Source organism: Bombus fervidus, chromosome 11 (assembly GCF_041682495.2).
Source record: "Bombus fervidus isolate BK054 chromosome 11, iyBomFerv1, whole genome shotgun sequence".
NCBI lineage: Eukaryota > Metazoa > Arthropoda > Insecta > Hymenoptera > Apidae > Bombus > Bombus fervidus.
Window position 1 is genome coordinate 8,225,150 of NC_091527.1, and position 18,113 is coordinate 8,243,262.

General features: G+C 54.3%; 1 protein-coding gene across 2 annotated transcripts; it reads left to right on the forward strand.

The window, feature by feature from the left end:
* The first annotated feature begins 319 nt into the window (after nucleotides 1-319).
* Nucleotides 320-17,760, forward strand: LOC139992342 (uncharacterized). Of its 2 annotated transcripts, none has more exons than XM_072013106.2 (6): nucleotides 320-1,591; nucleotides 7,363-7,615; nucleotides 9,166-9,439; nucleotides 10,140-10,304; nucleotides 16,242-16,318; nucleotides 16,400-17,760. In XM_072013106.2, exons 1-6 carry the CDS (start codon nucleotides 1,012-1,014, stop codon nucleotides 17,025-17,027), a joined length of 1,977 nt encoding a protein of 658 aa, XP_071869207.1. In that variant the 5' UTR covers nucleotides 320-1,011; the 3' UTR covers nucleotides 17,028-17,760. The 2 variants fall into 2 exon arrangements, with proteins under 2 accessions (XP_071869207.1, XP_071869208.1); XM_072013107.2 differs by having other exon boundaries at nucleotides 16,412-17,760.
* The last annotated feature ends 353 nt before the right edge of the window (nucleotides 17,761-18,113 follow it).

Sequence of the window (18,113 nt, forward strand, 5' to 3'; positions counted from 1 at the left end):
AGAAGGACGGAAGCGTTAATAAGGTGGTCGCAAACCTCTCGGCGAATTCCTAGGAGGAGAGAGACTACGGGCGGAGCCGGGTGCTGATCGCTCGGGCGGAGCTTCGCTCGAGGGAACCGCCTACCGAGCTAGGGTCGCCTTTTCTCCCTGTTGAACAGGCCGCCCCATCGTCGTCTCACACCCCGAGAGAGTCGAGTGGCGCGCGTTCTCTCCCGCTACCCCGTGTCTCGCCGCGCGCGTCGCGGACGATCGAGCTCGAGCGAGCCGCGAAGCGCCGGGGGTGGGGGCCGAAACGAGAAGCCGGCCGCCGGTGGCGCGGGTCAGTCTGTCGGGCAACCGGTCGCTCTCTCGTTTCTCGCTCTGTCCGCGCTCTCCGCTCGACTCGACCGCGTTCTCCACGCTCTGAGATTCGATACAAGTCGTCGATATCGCGCGACACGTTCTACTCCGATCAAAATCCAAACTAGAATCGCCCTCGACTTCTCTCCTCCTCGCCTGTTCGGGCTAGTGTCGTCGTTGTCGTCGTCGTCGTCATCGTCGTCGTTATCGTCGTTGTCGTTGACGTCGTTGTCGTCGCCGTCGTTGTTGTTGTTGTTGTCGTTCCGCGAAAAGTGTGTCGGAACAGTTTGCCCGCCGTTTTTCACACCTGGAGACTCGACGCATCCTGGTGACCGTGGCGATGCGCGCGCCTCGTCGCGCACTTCGACGATCGACTTAACCCCGGTCCGCGAGCACCGAGACGCGCGAGTCGACGACCCTCGCGAGGCGCGGTTTCTCTCCGTCAAAAACGATCGTCGATTGTTGACGCTCGATCGGAAGATTCGAACGTTCGATCGCTGGGACGCAGGCGAGGCGACGCGATCGTCGCATCGCCGCCCGGGAGAATGTGGAAAATTTCTGTTGGGTGGATCGGCGGGCAGGTAACGACTGTTTCCGGAGCGAGCCAAAGACCGATCTTCTCTCGATAATAGTTGACAGACGAGCGAGGTTCGAGACGCAGAGCGTGAGGTGATGTTGCTGGAGTCGCGAGGTCTCAGCGGCAGGAAGAGAAACGGATTGACGCTGTCTTCGTTCGGTGGTGGAGGTGGCGGTGGCAGTGGCGGTGGCGGCTGCGGCGGTGGAGGCGGAGGCGGAGGAGGAGGAGGCGGCTGCGGTGCCGGCAGCGAGGAGGACGACGAGGAATCTCGACATCTGTTTCTTGGAAGAAAAATGCAGACCGAGGGTGCCGCCGCCTCCGCGGTTTCCACCGGTTTGTCACCCGGCTGCACGCGCGACGACGGCGACGAGAGTTCCAGCCCTTCGCCGAACAGCAGCCTCTTGAACAATCTCAACAACAACTGCAACTCGAATCGCCAATGCGCCACCGACTTTAGCATCGCGGCCATCATGGCCCGAGATTCTAGACAGCAGCAGCAGCAACAACAGCAGCAGCAACAGACGCAACAGCAATCGCAGACCTCGCCATTGCAGCAGCAGCAGCAGCAGCAACAGCAATCGGTTCAGCAACAAACTCAGCCTCAGTTGCAACAACCTCATCATAATCGGCAGTTGCAGCAACAGGCCGTCGGCGGAGGGAAATTGCATCAACACGGTGAGCTCTTTCCTTCCTCATCCTCGACATAGAAATCTGATCGTAGCTGTCGCGTTATCGGGTCGAGCCACTCACCGCAGTTTTTTCTAAGCTTTGGTTCGGGCAATAAAATCGTTTTTCTTCGCGTTCCATGTACATATGTACGTTAATAATGAAACCACGGTTCTCCGTCGTTTTTCTCAGCGAGCAAAAAAGGCGACCGACGAAACAGCGACCCTATCGATCGTTAGTTATCGGCTATCGGTTATCGGTTATTCGTGGCCGGTTGGTTGTCGGTTTCTTGGAGCAACCTGCGACGAACGCGAGCGAGAACGGCGACCACGGTGGTGACCACGACTACGATCGCCGTCGAGACAAGTAGCGTTTGTCTTAATCGCGAAGGGCGTTATTTTTGAAAGGTTACCTATCGTGGCAGAGAGGCAGAGAGTGGCAAAGTAAAAGGGAAGGAAGGAGAGAAAGCGGGGAGATAAGAAAAAGACAAGAAAAGTAGAGAACGACGGCGCGCTGGTGCGTGGTTAATGAATTATTTAGCGGCGAAGATTGTGAATGAACCGGCATGTAGCCGGGTTTGTGTCCGGGCGCGCGTTAATTCGCCAGGCGAGAAACGGCCGTTTCGCGCAGCCAGGTGAGGTGTCTCATCGGAATTCTGGAAACGATCGTGGCTGCTTTGCTCAGCCAGACGTCCGAACGAGACTCGACGGTGTTTGGTTTCATCATCGCGTATCTTGGACGCCCGCGGCGAATAATCGCCCACGAAGATTCTACGCGGTCGAAATTTACGGTTGGCCACGGTGCAATTCACCCACGGAAACGGACCGTCGTTCCCAAATAAACTTGGGTAAACGGTGCGATGAATCGACCAAACTCTCGTGTGCGTGCACGTGTGTTGGACACGCGCGAATACTCTCCTCCTCTTCCTCCTCCTCCTTCCCCTCCTTCTCCTTTCATGTTCTCCAGCCACCTAGTTCGAATAAATCGCTAATCCCAAACTCAGGAACCTCGTGACTCGTTAACCGGCGACGAATTATGCCTCTCGGAGACTCGCGTTTCCGAGGTAGCGTGTTCCTTCATGTCCGTTCGCGTATGAATTTCGTTCAACCGTTTGAAAGCGTTTCGTTTTGCAAAGTAACGAGACGAACGATACGATGCCGCTTATCGAGCGACGAACGATAGACCGTTGTCGCCGACGTATGCGAACGTCATCCGTAAAAAAGTAATCAGTGACTTGCTCGAGCAACGAGCTTGCATGCCTGCTTGAACGCCTACTCGGACCCCCGTAGCCCTCGCTCGGCGAACGCCAGCCTCGACCCATGACGATCGTCCGGATTTTGTTGTCTCTTCACGACCAAACGCATCCGACAACGAAAGTCAACGATCGATTTCCAGATGGGAACCAGACGACTCGTCGTCTGTGACGCGTAAACGTCGAACCTCGGAGCGAAAATCACGCGGCCGATAGACGTTTTATACGCGTCGAATCATCTGCGATTTGGTGGACGCCCACTTGAATCGGTTTACCGTTCGGGCAATCGCCAGGGCTACCGTTGCGCCGGTAGTTATGACATCGCACTCTATTTTCCCGTGTTCTTTTTTTCTTTTTCTTTCCTCTTTCCAAGAATCGGAGCTCTTTGTGTCCCAAGTTCGCGACAAACGAGATTTCTTGCGACGATAGATGATAAGTGATAAGCGATATCGATAAGGGAGAACGATTATCGCGTTCTACCGCCACGCGGATGACTTTTAGTCGGACAAACGCAGAAGATGTCAATTACGATAATTTGCAGGGCATACGGTGTAGGAGACGATTCCGGGCAAATCCTCGCGGCGCATTTTATAGCACACGTTAACGATTCAAGATGTATACTGTGTCTTTGCGTGTCGATCTACCCTGTAATCCATCGACGATCGGTTCGCAAGCGCGTGGTCCGTTCGAAACGAACGGACGATACGGTCGGCGAAACGAGGCGATACGGTTCGTTCAGCCGGAATATTGCATCGCACGTCGTTGCTCGACTAAAACCTTTTGATCGTTGTGCGTAGTTGTAGTCAGAGGCAAAGCTAGAAAGCACGGAGAAATGACGGTGATTTTCGTTTCGATCGACGTCGCGTCGTTGATTCGAGTTGTTTAGCGACCATGTTAACTGACAGGCTGTCGGTGACGCGGAGTCGATCTTGCCGAATCGTTTCGGTGTTCCGTTGGCGCTGTCTCGAGGCGAGTCCGCGTGTGTGAACCACGTTGTTTGCAAAATACGAGGAGAAAACTTGTCTGCCGGGTGACGAAATTGCTTCGCGTTGCGATAGAAACGAGAGTTTCGAAGGATAGAAGGTCGCGTGGGAATTCCGTCGGACGTGATCCAAAGAGCGCGTACTTCGTCACAACCAGATTAATTTATGTTTCGCGAACAAACAAAATGCTTCTTTTAATTACCTGTCGACAGATTGATCGATTGCCCTGAGTCTCTCTCTCTCTCTTTCTCTCTCTTTCTCTCTCTTTCTTTCTCTCTCTCTCTCTCTCAATCAGATAGCGCGTAACAGGCTGGCTACACTCGAGAAAACCAAGATACGCGAGTTTTTGAAGAAACGCCGAGAATCGAACGCTGTCGCGATAGCTCGCTTTTCGATGAGATCTCCTATTGCGACTTGCGTTTTCGATAATCGAGAAGACCAGAGAGCAATTTGTAGATTTCGTGGATTCGCGACAACCGAACGACCGATAAGAGAGGAAAACCCGTCGATTATCGTTGTCGATACGCGAACTTGGTTGTTTGTTAAGCAATCGCGTCACGTTGATCGTGAGAGCTTTCGTAACGAAGGACAAAGAAAGACAGCGCGATCGATTTCGAGACTCTGCACCTTGATCGAATCGAACGGTGCGATCGATTAAAAATAACCGGTGGAATACGGAATCGGCGATCCGCGAAGAAAATCGTGGACACGCGGCGTAACGTAGTAATATGGAAAGAGAAATGTCTGGGTCGCGAGTCGCGAGGCAAGTTTAAGGCTCGATGCGAGCCAGCGGTTTGCGGCAAATCGCTGCAGCAGCAACGAGTTGAAAGGACAAGGAGATACGTGTGCACGTATCCTTCTCTCGCGAAACAGACGACTTTGAAACAAATACCTGGTTTCTCCGTTCTACCAACGCTACCGCAACGGTGTCGTACAGTAAAACGTCGCTCGTCTGGACCGAGCCTAAAACGACGCGGTGGAAAGCGAGGCGAGAAGCGCGTGACGCGCGAACGAAGAAGAAGGCGGGAAGAGCTGAAGTTCTCGTAGATCTCGTGGGAGGACATTAGCAGTGGGACGCGTTTCAATCTGTCCTCCTTTGCGTCTTTGATCCGGCGGCACTGGTGCGCCGTGCACTCGCAACCGTAACTCACTTGACGAGGTCGCTCGTAAACTCGAACGAAACTCGTGCTCAGTCGGCAGACGCGCAGCCACGAACCGTTCTGGCGACTCGTCATCCGTTTCGTCAGTCGTTTAACACCGCCGTTCGCCGTGTCGAATAAAAATACGCGGATGACAGACCACACATCGCGCCAACCTTCTCTGACCGGCCAATTAGCCGCTACGGCCTCGCGAAAATTCCCGTTTAAACAGTTATTCGCGTTTGGCGCGACGACACCTTCGCTACCGCCTACGCCACTTCCGCCATCGTCGCTGCCCTCGTGCCCTCATGTCGCTTCTTTTTGCCCTGCGTGCAACTCGAGTGCCGCTCCGACTTTAGCCTGGGAATGTCGGATCGTCGTTGTCGCGACCACGGTGGAAAATCACCGGCTTTCCCTGCGACTCGAACGACCCTCCCGATCCCTGCCACGCCGGAAGTGTCGCTGATTTTTGTCGCGTCAAGCTCGCTCGTTCGTTCCTTCGCGATGCTACGATAAAGAAACTCGTTGATTTGCAAAAACTGGGCAAGCATAAGCGACAGAGAGAGGGGAAAAAGAAAATAGACAGAGAGGGAGAGAGAGAGAGGGGCAAGAGACGCAACGATTGGTTTTTCTCTCCCTTGAGAGCGAGGAGAATCAGTTTAACGAGCGAAAGTAATTTTTAAGCGTGCCGCGTTAAGTGAAATACACGGTTGTAAAGTTATCGACGTAGAAAATCTGCTGCGAAAATAGTTGGCAGAGCGGATAGTGTTTATTGTTAATTTATTCGCGATAACTCGAATTTATCGAGTGTCGGAAGTTAATCGTCCGGCCGATCGAGAGGAATTGTTTGTTAGTCGGTGAAACTCGATTTGATTTGCGTTCGGTCGTCGTTCGATCGATTGGAAAAAACGGCCGAACGAGTGAAACACTCGCGAACGCGTTTCTCTCGTTCCATCGCGGATCGTTCGGAACGGATTTCGCGAACACTCGCCCACAGGGGTTTCTTCTATTTTATCAAACGTTTCTTGCCTCTCAAAAGCTCTTGGACGAGCGAGCGTCCCTAATTCTGCACGGTTGTTCCAAAGACGGAGGAAATGGCGGGAGAGCCGCGTTCGATGGCGGCTATCGTTGAAAAAACTCGATTCGCGCGAGAATTTCATCGCCCGGCCGCGACCTAACGAATTTCGGACGTCCTGCAGCTTGGTCGTAACGAGCGGTTTGCGATCGAACGACCCCTCGGGATCGAACGCGTTTACGCGCGCCGTTTTAGGCGATGGCACGCTATCCAATTTCCGAAATTGCAATCGGCAAGAGACAAATTGAAAACCGATGCGAGAGAGAGGTATCTGTGCGCGAGGGCAAACAAGAGCGTTCGTCGCCGTTTTACCTTGGCCGGAAAGATTGTAATTTCACGAACCGCTGCCACTTGGTCGGCATTGGTCGGGATAATAACGTTAAACTAAAGTAACCTCCGTCGTAAGTGGATAATTATCCTTTAGCAGCCGCTACCGCGGCGTCGTTATTGTCTCGGCCGGGAAGACGCTCTAACGAATGCCGAGGGAGACGAAGAGAGGAAGAGAGAAAAAGTGGGAGAATGAACCGCGCGCGTTCGATTACACCGGTCTAGAGCCTATCGGCGTCGTGCAAAACACGGAACGAACGATCCTTGAAAATCGCAAACTATCGATTAATTATAGGAACGCGCGCGCGGTAGATTGCGATCTGCTGTCGCTTTTGGGTTATTCGTGGTATAGATGGTTGGCTGGTTCGCCGATATGTTGGATGATTGCGACGCGCGGCTCGAGAATTCGGTCGACCGATCGAGTGGGTCGCGTGATTGCGTTTACGCAACTGCGAAACCGACGATCGAGACGACTACTAATTATCGAGAGAATGAGTGTCATTGTGTCGCGGAATACGATTCTCGCAACAACAGACGGTGGATGCCTCGTGGCGGTTCGCATCACTCCGCGCCTTACCCCACCTCGTCGCATCGCGACGCAAGACATTAGCTACGAATTACTACTTGGGATAACGGCAATTTTCTTTCGCGGTGCCTGCTTTAGCCGCAAAACGTGTTCGTGGTTGTTCGTGACCCACGCTGCAGCTGGGAACCTTTCGATGTACACGGAGGGAGAGGCGCGAGATTATCCGCATCCGAGTCGAGGTTTCTATGTGCCTGTTGCCGATAGCCACGATGCAACCGATTAATCAATTATCCGTCGTCGTAGCTAACGCCTTTTTATTAGCTCGACCCGTGCGCGGTATCTCGATACATGCGTTTCTTTCATCGACAAACGATTCGATCGGTTTTCCCTTTCCGATTGTCGCGGTAATTTCATCCTCTCTTTCGATCGGTGGCAAACTTGGAACCTACATCTTCATTATCCCTCGCGTGCTTTTCAGAAAGGGAACCGAGCGTTTCTGGAGTGGTCCGCGGCGCTCCACCGATTCAGGAGGCGATCGTCGCGGAAGACGATCCAGAGACGGATGACGCCGGAAGCACCAGCGGCAAAGCAGCTTCACCCGTGAATCCTCTCCTTCAGGAACGGTCCAACTGCGAAGAGCTTAGGCACGTGGTGTGTCACCTCGAGACGAAAGACTTATGGGATAAATTCAACGAACTAGGCACCGAGATGATCATCACGAAAACTGGCAGGTAAGGTTCCCGATTTGCGTCTCTGGAGAAGGCGAACGGAAAACCAATTCAAATATTCGTGTAAAGACGATGTCGGGCGCGGCGTGTAAGCGGTCTTGATTAAATGGTTTCCCTCGATTACGATTATCGCCGATCTACGGTACGTGACGAACTGGCGGGCGAGTAAAATTGGACGAAGAACGCGATCGAACAGTCGGCAAACGTCGAGACGACGTTATCGAGAGACGACGAGAAGAAGAGGACGATGGGGAGGGAGGCGAATACCGGAGAAAGGACGAGAGCGACGCGACGCGGCGGACGCGCGCCTAATTGCCCGCCACGACGGCAACATCCGTGCTGCTGCTGTTGCTGCTCCCGCTCCTTCTCGTTGTTCGCTGACTCCCAAAGGGGTTCCACTACCCTACTGCGCGTTCACTCGCGCGTTGGTAATTAGATCTGCGCCGCGATGTTGCTCGTCGCACCCTCCACCCGCGTCAACTTATCGTCCCTCACCCGTTCGACTTTCTACCACGCCACCCTCCACCGCCTTCGCCTCCGCTCCTCTGTCTCTGTCTCCGTCTCTGTCTCTGCCTCCGCCTCTGCCTCCGCCTTTGCCTCCTCCGCCTTTGCCACCGCTTCCGCCTCCGCCTCTGCGTCCGCCTCCTACGTCGTATCCCGGTCCTTACCCTCTCTCCCTCGTTTCCCGTTATTTGCAGAGACTTAAAGGACAAAACTCGAGAGACCTTCCCCTTCGTTCCTCTCGGCCAGAAAATTCTCCCTTCTCGCACGACCGTGTCCTTAGACCCCTGTCTTCGAAGCGCGGCACCGGCGTTTCCAAGCAGCAGCTCGGGTGTTGCGTTCGCCAAGTGGGCGTGAACGTTTCCGAAGGAGGAAATTTGCCAAGCTTTTCGAGAAGTTTTAACGACGACGGCGACCCGTCGACGAAAGAATCGTCGCCGTGGTTTCGATCGACGCGAGAAACAGGGTGGAGGGCGTGGGAGCGGGTCTGGGAAGGAAAAGCGACGTCCCGGGATGAGAGGAAGTCGGGGGTTAGAGGTTCGATCGTGGGTGAGGAGGTCGTGTACAGGGGGTAGGCAGAAGGTGGAATCGAAGAGGCTAGCTTCTCTCGCGAGGCGAGTTCAATTCATTAACAAAGGACGGGTTGATAAATAAAAGCATTACTCACGCTCGTGGCGCTGGCGGGATGAATGCATACCGAGTCGACAAGGACCGAGGAGAAGACGTAGATAAGATCGGCGGGTGTCCCCGCGTTTTAGTGGTCGAGCAGCGGGGGGCCCGACACGGTATTAATGTTTGGCCTCCGAGGCAAAACATTCACGCCAGGCTTCATCCTCTGCCCCCTCGATTCTGACCCTCCGCCCCCTCTGCCTGCTGGTTCTTCTGGTACCCAGCGAACCTGCCACCACCTCGGTGTCCGCTTCGGTGTTGGCGCGTTAACCCTGAAATCGGCGTGGACGGTTTTCGACCACCGATAATCCTCTCTCTCTCTCTCTCTCTCTCTCTCTCTATCTCTTTCTCTGTCTCTTGCTCAGCTATCGTTTATTTCGCAGGAGAATGTTTCCAACGTGCAGAGTGTCGTTCAACGGATTGAAGGCGGATAGTCGATACGCGGTTCTGATGGACATCGTTCCTGTGGATAACAAGAGGTATCGATACGCGTATCACAGGAGCTCTTGGCTGGTAGCTGGGAAGGCCGATCCTCCGGCGCCCGCTCGTCTCTACGTGCACCCGGACTCACCTTTTACGGGCGAGCAGCTTCGAAAGCAAGTCGTCTCGTTCGAAAAAGTGAAGCTTACCAACAACGACATGGATAGGCACGGCCACGTGAGTAGCTTTGCGGCAAGCCCAAGCTCGTAGTTCGATCGATCAGTATTTGTTTTCGTTTGCGATTCGTTTCGATTCGTTTCGTCCGATTCGCGGGAGAACGAGAACGCATCTAACGCGTCGCTTCGGTCGGTGGGTTCGTGGCAGTATCGTGGCCTGGTATTCGATTTCTGTCCGACAACGACAGCGGCAGCGGCAGCCAGCAGCGGACTCCTTAATTCATCGGATGACTGACGTAAATAGGAACCCCGATCGTGGCTACGGTTCTTCACGGTACTCATTTTGTATTCAGGATGTTACACGGTGCCGGACGAAGGCAAAGTGATTCTTTTGAATGGTAAGCGGGGAACGTTCGAGACCAGCAAAGTGCTCCTAATTCATACGCTTTTTCTCCCGTCGAGATCCTCTCGTATCGTCCATCTATCGTTTCCCGAGGCGATAGACGAATCGAAGAAGGTAGAGAGACGAAGAACGGGACGAACCGGGGGCAAACTCGAGAAACGCGACGAATCGGTGCACCGAATACGGTCGAATCGATGCCAGTCGAGGGGGGTGAGACGCAACGTTCGCGAAGATTACGCGATGGTAGTGGTAACAGACTCTCGTTCGATTTAAACGCGGTACGATCGTTTATTTTCAAACGCGTCGATAAAGATACCACGCGCTGCGAATCTTCTGACCGACTCGTAACGATTTCCAGCTGGTGTTGAACTCGATGCACAAATATCAACCGAGGATTCACCTGGTGAAGCGACCGGAGTCGGGCACCGCCAAGCCGATAACAGACCTCGAAAAGGAACCTCACAAGACCTTCATATTCCCAGAGGCGATATTCACCGCTGTCACCGCCTATCAGAATCAACTCGTAAGTCTCGCTTTGTTTCTCGCTACCGTTACACGCTTTTATTCGTTCCACCTTCCTTCCCCAGTTCCCTTTCTCCTCCTTTTTCCCTCTTTTTATCCTTGCTTTCTCTCTTTGGCCCTTTTCGCTTTTTTCTCACGCGATCCTCGACGCGTCGGTCGAGATCTGCTCTGCCACGCCGCGCCGCGCCACGCCGTGACGCATCGCGCGTCTTCCACGTGCCCCCGGGAACGGTGCTCTCTCTCTCTCTCTCTCTCTCGCTCTTTTCCTCTCTCGTCTGCTCGTCGCTCGGCCCTTCGCTTCGGATAATCGTTTCCTCTCCACCGATTGAAACGTACAAATTGTCGTACCCCCGGGCTGCCACATTTTCTTCTCGCAGTCTGCGGATTCGGTCGCCATCGCGAATTTTCGACTTGCCTGCGCGACATTTAAATTAACGGTGAGCGCGGGACGTTCCAGTGACTCCAGGCGGTGGTTTTCCGCTTTGAATTGTTAGCGGACGTTCGCGTTGGAACGCGACGACTTAGCCGGAGCCCGGTCGTACATTTAACCTCGCGACGATTCTTCTTGCGCGCGTCCAACTACGGATTCCTTGGTTCGGAGCGCGAGAAGGGCGACAGCGCAATCGTATTTTACGATAGTCGTTTAGCAGCGACCGCCTGGTGTGTGGTCTGACTCGCGGTCGTTCGCATTCCACGGGCGTCGCGATGCCCGCGGCACGACGCGAGATCCGATTTTCGAGCCAGGAGAGACGCGCGACGTCTATTCTCTCCTCTTCCATTTCTCTTCGAACGACGCGATCGGAATCCTCCGCCTGTTTCTGTTCCTTCGAAACTAACCAGAATCATCGTTGTCGTTATCGTCGTCGTAGTTGTCGGAGCAACGCGGCTTTCGAACAACGCGCCAGACGAAAGACGGAGCAAAGTCGCAAACCGTACGTTCTGCGATTGCTTAGATTCGAGCATCTCCGCGTGGTTTGCCTCTAATAAAGGGAGAAAAGTGCAAGATCCGCGAGAGCTGCGGTCGTTTCGACGAAGAGAGAGAAGGAGGAAACCGAGGCAATCGAGCGGCTTCAAAGCGCTAACGGGTGGTCCGCGTTGGACGACCCACCCTCGTCGTCCGCGACAACCACGAGAACGTCGGAGCCGTTGATGACGATGATGAGGTGCGAAGAGATGCCCCGGCAATTACCTCGACCCGGCTCTCCTTCCCTTTCCTTTCCTTTCCTTCCGTCCCCTTCCCCCTCCTACGTCCAATTTCCTACGTCCGTTCCCACTGTTCTCCTCGGCCTCGCACGCTCTTCTTCGTAACTCTCTTTTTCCTATCTCTGGCGTCCTTTGTCCTCGCTTCTGGTCGTTATCACCGTGTTCGACCGCGCTCCTCACCGTCTCAGCCGCAACGACGAAGGCAAAAGCGAAGGCGGAGATTCGCGGTCGCGATCGCTGCTCGATACTTCCGATCGCGTGTTACGAGAAAAAAAGCGCAGCGGTGGAGCGAGGACAAGAGGATTTCCGTGGCGTAGAGACATTGGCTCGTTTAGCCGGCCGTCGCGCCGCGCTGTCTCGAAATTGATTCGTCGCGGTTCGCGGCTCTCCCATCGGTCGGTCGGTCGGTCGTCGTTATCGTGCTCTCCGTGTTGTCTTTCGTCTTGTTCGCTGGCTCCGTTGCTCTTCTCGTGCTCGTCATCGTCGAGGGGTAGGCTCGTTTAGCAGGGACCAACTTTTTTTTCCCTGCCAGCCACTTCCCGTGTACGAACTACGTATCGTTGCGGACGGTTTTTGTCTTCCTCTTGTCTTTCCAAGCCGACTCTTTCTCGTAACGACCTCTAACACCGACTCGATTCGTCTTTCTCGCTCGCACGCGTCATAATTCATAACCTAACTGCCGTTCTTCTTCCCTCTGGCCACGCTCGCCGTTGGTATTCCTCTCCATCCGTTCTGCCGGCTCCTTATCGCCAGCTGATGTCTCCTCGCCTTCTCTCGTTCGCTGCCTCTTCTCTTTCGCTCGGGACTCGGCCGCCCCGCTCTCCGCGACCCATCTTCTGTTCCGCTCCTAATCGTCCCGCTCGTGGTGGTCGTCGTGGACGGGCCGTCGTTATCCAAAGTCGACGTTTACGCTTCTGGAATAGATGCGTAGATACATAAGTATGTAAATACTTACTACCGTATAGCTACGGGCAGGCTGCCACGTTCCACGCACTATTCGAAGGTTTCCTTGCTCGGCCACCATTGGAATTATCGGTTCGAATCGGCTGCGGTTCTCCGATTTCGTTTGATGTTAGGACGAAGATAACGACATTGGCCCGAGAGATAACGTTCGTTGGGAGCGTAAGAAACTCTACCGGAGAGTAGGACTCGAAGAGAGACGCGAGTTAAACGTATTCGTCGTGTTTCGTTTAACGATTTCGGAGTTTGTAGAGATAATCGAGAAAAACGACGACGTATCGCCGGAAGGTGTTTTAAGATAAACGCGGTTTCAACGCGGTGCCTCGTAATAATTGCGGAGTAATCGTGATCGCGATCATCGCAGTGGAAAATTCTCGTGGTAATAAATCGCGCGTCGCTATCTTTTTATACCTTGTGCCTCTATACTTTGGCTAATTAGCTGCTCGACGCTGAAACGGCGGGCAACTGCCTGCTAAGTCGTTTCACGTTTCGTGAATTCCGAGAAAAACCGTGAAAAAAGCGAAGAAGCGAAAAGAAACGAAACGAAGAAGGAAAGGGAACGAAGCGAGAAGTAAGGACGCGCTAACGTAAAAAGAAGACGGGGCTGAGCGCGTCGCGGAACAAGGTAGAGCGGGTGCAAAAGCAGAAGCAGAAGAAGGTGGAGAAGAGGAGGAAACAGCGAAGGAGATGAAGAGGAGATGAAAGAAAAGAAAGGGAAGAAGGAGGAGGAGGAAGAAGAGGAAGAAGACGAAGAAGAAGAAGAAGAAGCAGTCGATGGTTTTAGTGGCTGCAGGCGTCGGCGTCGGCATGCACGAACGAAAGAAAACATAAATAATCGCGTTCAAATGAGACAGAGGCGGGAGAGAGGAAGAGGAGGAGGCCCCTCTGGAAACCACACACGGCGGCTGTACGCGTTGGCGGCTGGTCGGTTGGCACACACGCGTGTACTTACTTACGGCCACCGGGACACACACGGCCACGCTTCGATTTCGTCGTGCGCGCGTCGAACGCCAAACCACGAACATTTCGTTTCGTTCGCGAAGTTTGTTCGCGACAACGCGAATTCTCGACGAGACGTCGCGCTGTGAAGAAGATAGAGAACGCCAGAAAGAAAGAGCAAGAGAGAGAGAACGAAAGAAAGAGTAAGTTTAGGGAGCATGACAGCGCGCAACCGGCACTAAATAGCGGTCGTGGTGCGCGCCGAGCTTCCAAGCCGAGCGAGCGCGGGACCCCTTCTTCGATGAGCGCGTCTCTATTAAATCTATTATTAGTAGCGGACCGGGTGCGAAAGCATCCCTTTCAATTACCTACGGCTTCATTTTGCGGAGCTTCTGTGGAGGGAGCGACCGAAGCAGAATCGGACCATGTAGCGAGGGAATACTCCTCTACCTCTCTCTTTCTCTCCCTCTCTTTCTCTTCGGTCGAAACGCGAAAAAATTCATATGGTTGAACGATCGATCGGTGCTGGCGTCAGCAGATCGAATCGCGTTCTTTCGGTTCTAGCAGACTAGCGGTTCGTGAATGGAAACGGTCGAAACTCCCCCGAGTCCGAAGAACCGATCGGTCCCAACAGAGAGAAACGCAAGCCCGTTCACCGCGTTCGCAAATTCTCTCACAATTTTCATCGGCGCTTCGCAGCTGGACGTAATTGGCTACCTGTCGTTCGATGAACAAACGTTGTTCGATCGGTCCTCGAGCTACCGACTACGATCGAACCGCGCCTTTGTTCAGCTTTCGTTGAAAATTATGTACTTCGTGTCCTGAAAACCGCGCCCCTTTCTTTCCTTCCTTAGCCCAGCCGAGTACGAGGTTTACGCTCGCGAATATCGCGTGACGGATCGCCGTGGACTTTGTTTCGTGCATCGTCGATCGCGTCGGCTCGTCGTTGGCAGCGGCGAATTCGCGAGTCGGTCCTGCAGAATCGCACGGCGATCCGACGAAACCAGAGGGCAACGACCTTCGCTCGCGCATCGACCGATACCGGCGACGACAAAAATCTCCGGTATTTTTTTCGCGATTCCCGCTATCCCGGCCGATATAGAGTAAAATATCTGGCAGGAGGGTGCGCCGCTGGCTGCTACGATTTATACGTTCCGACGATGGTTTGGCATCGAGAGAGCGAGGAAATATATCATGGCGTAGCACTCGCCGCGCGTCCACCGTGGACGCTGTAAATCGGTCTGGGAAGTGGTCCAACCGTTTGGTCGGATCGTGTCAGTGAAATCGTATAACTTGATCACCGTTCGCCGGGATAGCCGCGCGTACGATCGACCAACGAATTTCGTTTTTCATCCGAATAAAGCGCGAAATCATCGTGGCCTCGCATTCCTTGGAAACTGGCGTTCGGTGTCGGTGTCGATAGACGGACGCAGGCGAAAAGCGGTGGCCGCGCGGCGCGCGCCTCTCGATTTGCCTGAAAGGAGAAGGCGTAGCCGCGTGCGCGTCGAGTTGCTAAATTAATCGGTGCTCGTCGCGAGACCGCCGACGCGATAGACGCGTGGCGGCGAGTCCAGTCCGTCACCGGTTCGAATCCGGCAAAAGGAGCTGCACGATATCAAAGCGAACGGTTCGCGCAAAGTAGCGGCCGCGCTGGTCGATTTCAAAGATAGGCGTATGGTCGCGAGGCGAGTGAACTATAGCTGCCCGGCTGATCGTAAAACGAACACAGCCGAAAGAGAACGACGCCGCGCGGAGACCGAAGCGGAACGACGCGCGCGGTCCAAGTAAGTAGCTAGACGACGAGGACGACGCTGACGGCGGAGGTGGGCCAGATGTTTGGCTAATGATGTCAGCGGAATCGTAACTAAAACCGAGGCAGCTCCGGGCTTAGCGCGGCTTAGCCTCGGCTTTGAACGAAAGAGTCTTATTACCAGGCTGCACGTGCTGCTCCTGAGCGCGAAACCGTAGGGTAATTGGACCACCCACTCGACACCGACTCTAGTTCCCGACCCTCTCTCTCTCTCTCTTTCCCTCTCTATTTCTCTCTCTCTCGCTCACAAACACGCGCGGATGCTTGTTCTCTCTTAGATCCCGCCTCTCTCTCTCCCTCTCTCTCTTTCAACCTTTCCATCTCGACCTTCCCTTCCGAGGGATTTTCGGAGAGAAACGAACGAGGACGAGTCGAAGGACGGTTTTTTTCATCGAAGGCGAAAAAGCAAGTCGGCCGCCCCGCGAAATCATACCGTTTTCCTTTTTCGAACGCGACCGATCGTTTCGGTATTTGGATACGACAGACGTGCGGGGAAGAGGAAGCTTTCGTTCGTCGAGGGTTTACGGAAGCGTGAGACGGGAAGAATCTCGTCACCCCGAGCTAATTCGACTTTGACCGATGCCACCTGCTCCGTCCGCATCGTGGGTGGCCGGATGGCGGCGGTAACGCGAAACGGCCGAACGCTGCCCTCGCGAAGACCAGTTGGGGTAGATTTCTAGCTGCCAACTTTCTCCAGCGAATTTCGAAAGATCGCGAACCCGAATGACCGCCTCTCGTTCTCGCTGCCACCGTGATCCTTCGTTCACCGGTTCTGTCCCTTCTCCTATCTGGAATGCAACGCCGCGTCGTTTTTCCCGGCTTCTTCTAATTTTACGAGCCGTTGATTCTCGATCGATGGAACGAACCGTTTCGAAACGGTCGACCGTTTTCCGATACGCGTCGTTGGCGGCCGGCGATGACGTAACTTCCGATTGGAGAAAAGTCGTCGTAGCCCGTGGTAACGAGATGGGGAAATCGACGGCGGCTGACTAAAATCGACGACCAAGATTGACTTTTCTGTTTCAGATCACGAAGCTCAAGATCGACAGCAATCCGTTCGCTAAGGGGTTTCGGGACTCGTCTCGTCTGACCGATTTCGAGAGGTAAATCTTAGGAACGTGTTTACGGACGCGGCACGACGAACTCTAATCGCCGCGAGAGCGAATACGCGCGTAATCGAGCAGCTTCCCTTTCAGGGAGACGATGGAGTCGATGCTGGCCGAGCAGCAATCGCTGAGGTTTTCCCATCGGCTTCCGTTCGAGATGGATCAACTTCAGGCCGGAGCGGTGGCTAACCTCAACCTGGACGAGAAGACGGCGTGGGCGGCGCGGTCACAGATGCTGCTTCGGGCCGCGGCGGCGGTCGCGGTCAGCCCGTACGCTCAGCTGATCGGGCCCGCTGCTCTCGTCTATCCCGGCGCCTCGTCTGCCGGCACCAGCCATCAGCAGCAACAGCAACAGCAACAACAGCAGCAACAGCTCAGCCATCTGTGGTGGGCTTCGTCGATCGGGCCGACGCTGTTCGCGGCCGCGCATCACCAGCAACAGCAGCAGCAACAACAACAACAACAACAGCAGCAGCTGGCAGGGTCTAGCACGCAGAGTCCGAGCACGGGGCCAGCGGCACCTCGGCCTCTCTATCCATCGGCCTTGGCTCTGGCACACCATCGTTTCTCCCCGTACCACCTGGCCACCGCCCCCAAGTCCTCCACCCCGGTCGGGCCATCGCTCTCTCCCTCGCCCTCGCGTAGAGCGACACCTTCTCCGACAGACAGTCTCGGAAGAGACGCCCAGGATATGTCGCCGTCGTAGTCGACGTCTTCCTCTCGGCGCCGCCGTACCTCGCGTGCGCGCGCGCTCTTCCACGACCTCGGGACCACTCGACTTCTCCCCGCACGAGACCCGCTGCCACGCTTCTCGTCGTTCTTTCCGTGTGTCTGATCCTCACCGGGAATCGTCACTGACAACAACCACGTCGTCGCAGAATTTGCGTTTTCGATCGGAGCAACGTAACGGGAAGAAGCGGAAGAAAAAGAAGAGGAAGAAGACGAAGACGTAGACGAAAACGAAGACGAAGACGAAGACGAAGCACTGTATATACGGTACGGTCGTTGTTGGATCCCCTGGCCGCACGTATGTGCATTCTTAAGCGATCAATCGTATGACGACCTTTACTGTATATAGCTATACATATATACGTACGAATTCACGAGACCTAGGTAATATCGACTTCGTTCGTGTAACATAAGTTGTATATTTCGTATCACGACTTATCGTTATCGTTATCGTTATTTATGTTCCAACTCCGTACTCGACGTGGAGAAACGCAGAGCGGAACGTTGCGCGTTCGTGTCCGAAAAGAACGCGCTCTGCGTCTTTTCCACGCAAAATAGCTTAAGCGACGATTCATTGTCGCCGGTATCGGCGATTAGCGTTAGCATAGAGCGTTATATCGTTGATGCTTGTGTTGTGAAAATGCATAAAATATCGCTGTGCAAGCTGTTCCCTTGTAAATAAACCCTAATAAACTCTTGTACCAAGCCTACAGCAGCAACTACCAACTACCAACTACCAGCAGCTACTTATTCGTTCCGCTCCTATCTCCATCCGGACCCGGTTTCTTCGCTCCAAAGCGTGGCAACGACGAATTGCCACGCAGCACCGCGTCTACCGAAGTATCGATCCGTCGCCTCGGTAATGACACACGAGTTGTACCGTTCAACTCCTCCCTTCCGGTGAAAACGGAATTTTTCCTCGAACGAAGCTGGCTTCCTGGATCGCCGAGATACTGGCGGCACGCGCGGACATCGAGAGGGAATCCGACGGATTCCACAGGATAGGCGATTTCAATTCCCTCGGTTAACCGAGTAACGGGGATCGTAGGATGGCCGGACAAAG

Bases quoted from the DNA above. Each gene is read 5' to 3' on its own strand.
- LOC139992342 (XM_072013106.2), top strand. From the start codon at position 1,012: ATGTTGCTGGAGTCGCGAGGTCTCAGCGGCAGGAAGAGAAACGGATTG. The intron at 7,616-9,165 runs GTAAGGTTCCCG...TTTATTTCGCAG, and splicing joins ATCATCACGAAAACTGGCAG to GAGAATGTTTCCAACGTGCA. The intron at 10,305-16,241 runs GTAAGTCTCGCT...TTTCTGTTTCAG, and splicing joins CCGCCTATCAGAATCAACTC to ATCACGAAGCTCAAGATCGA.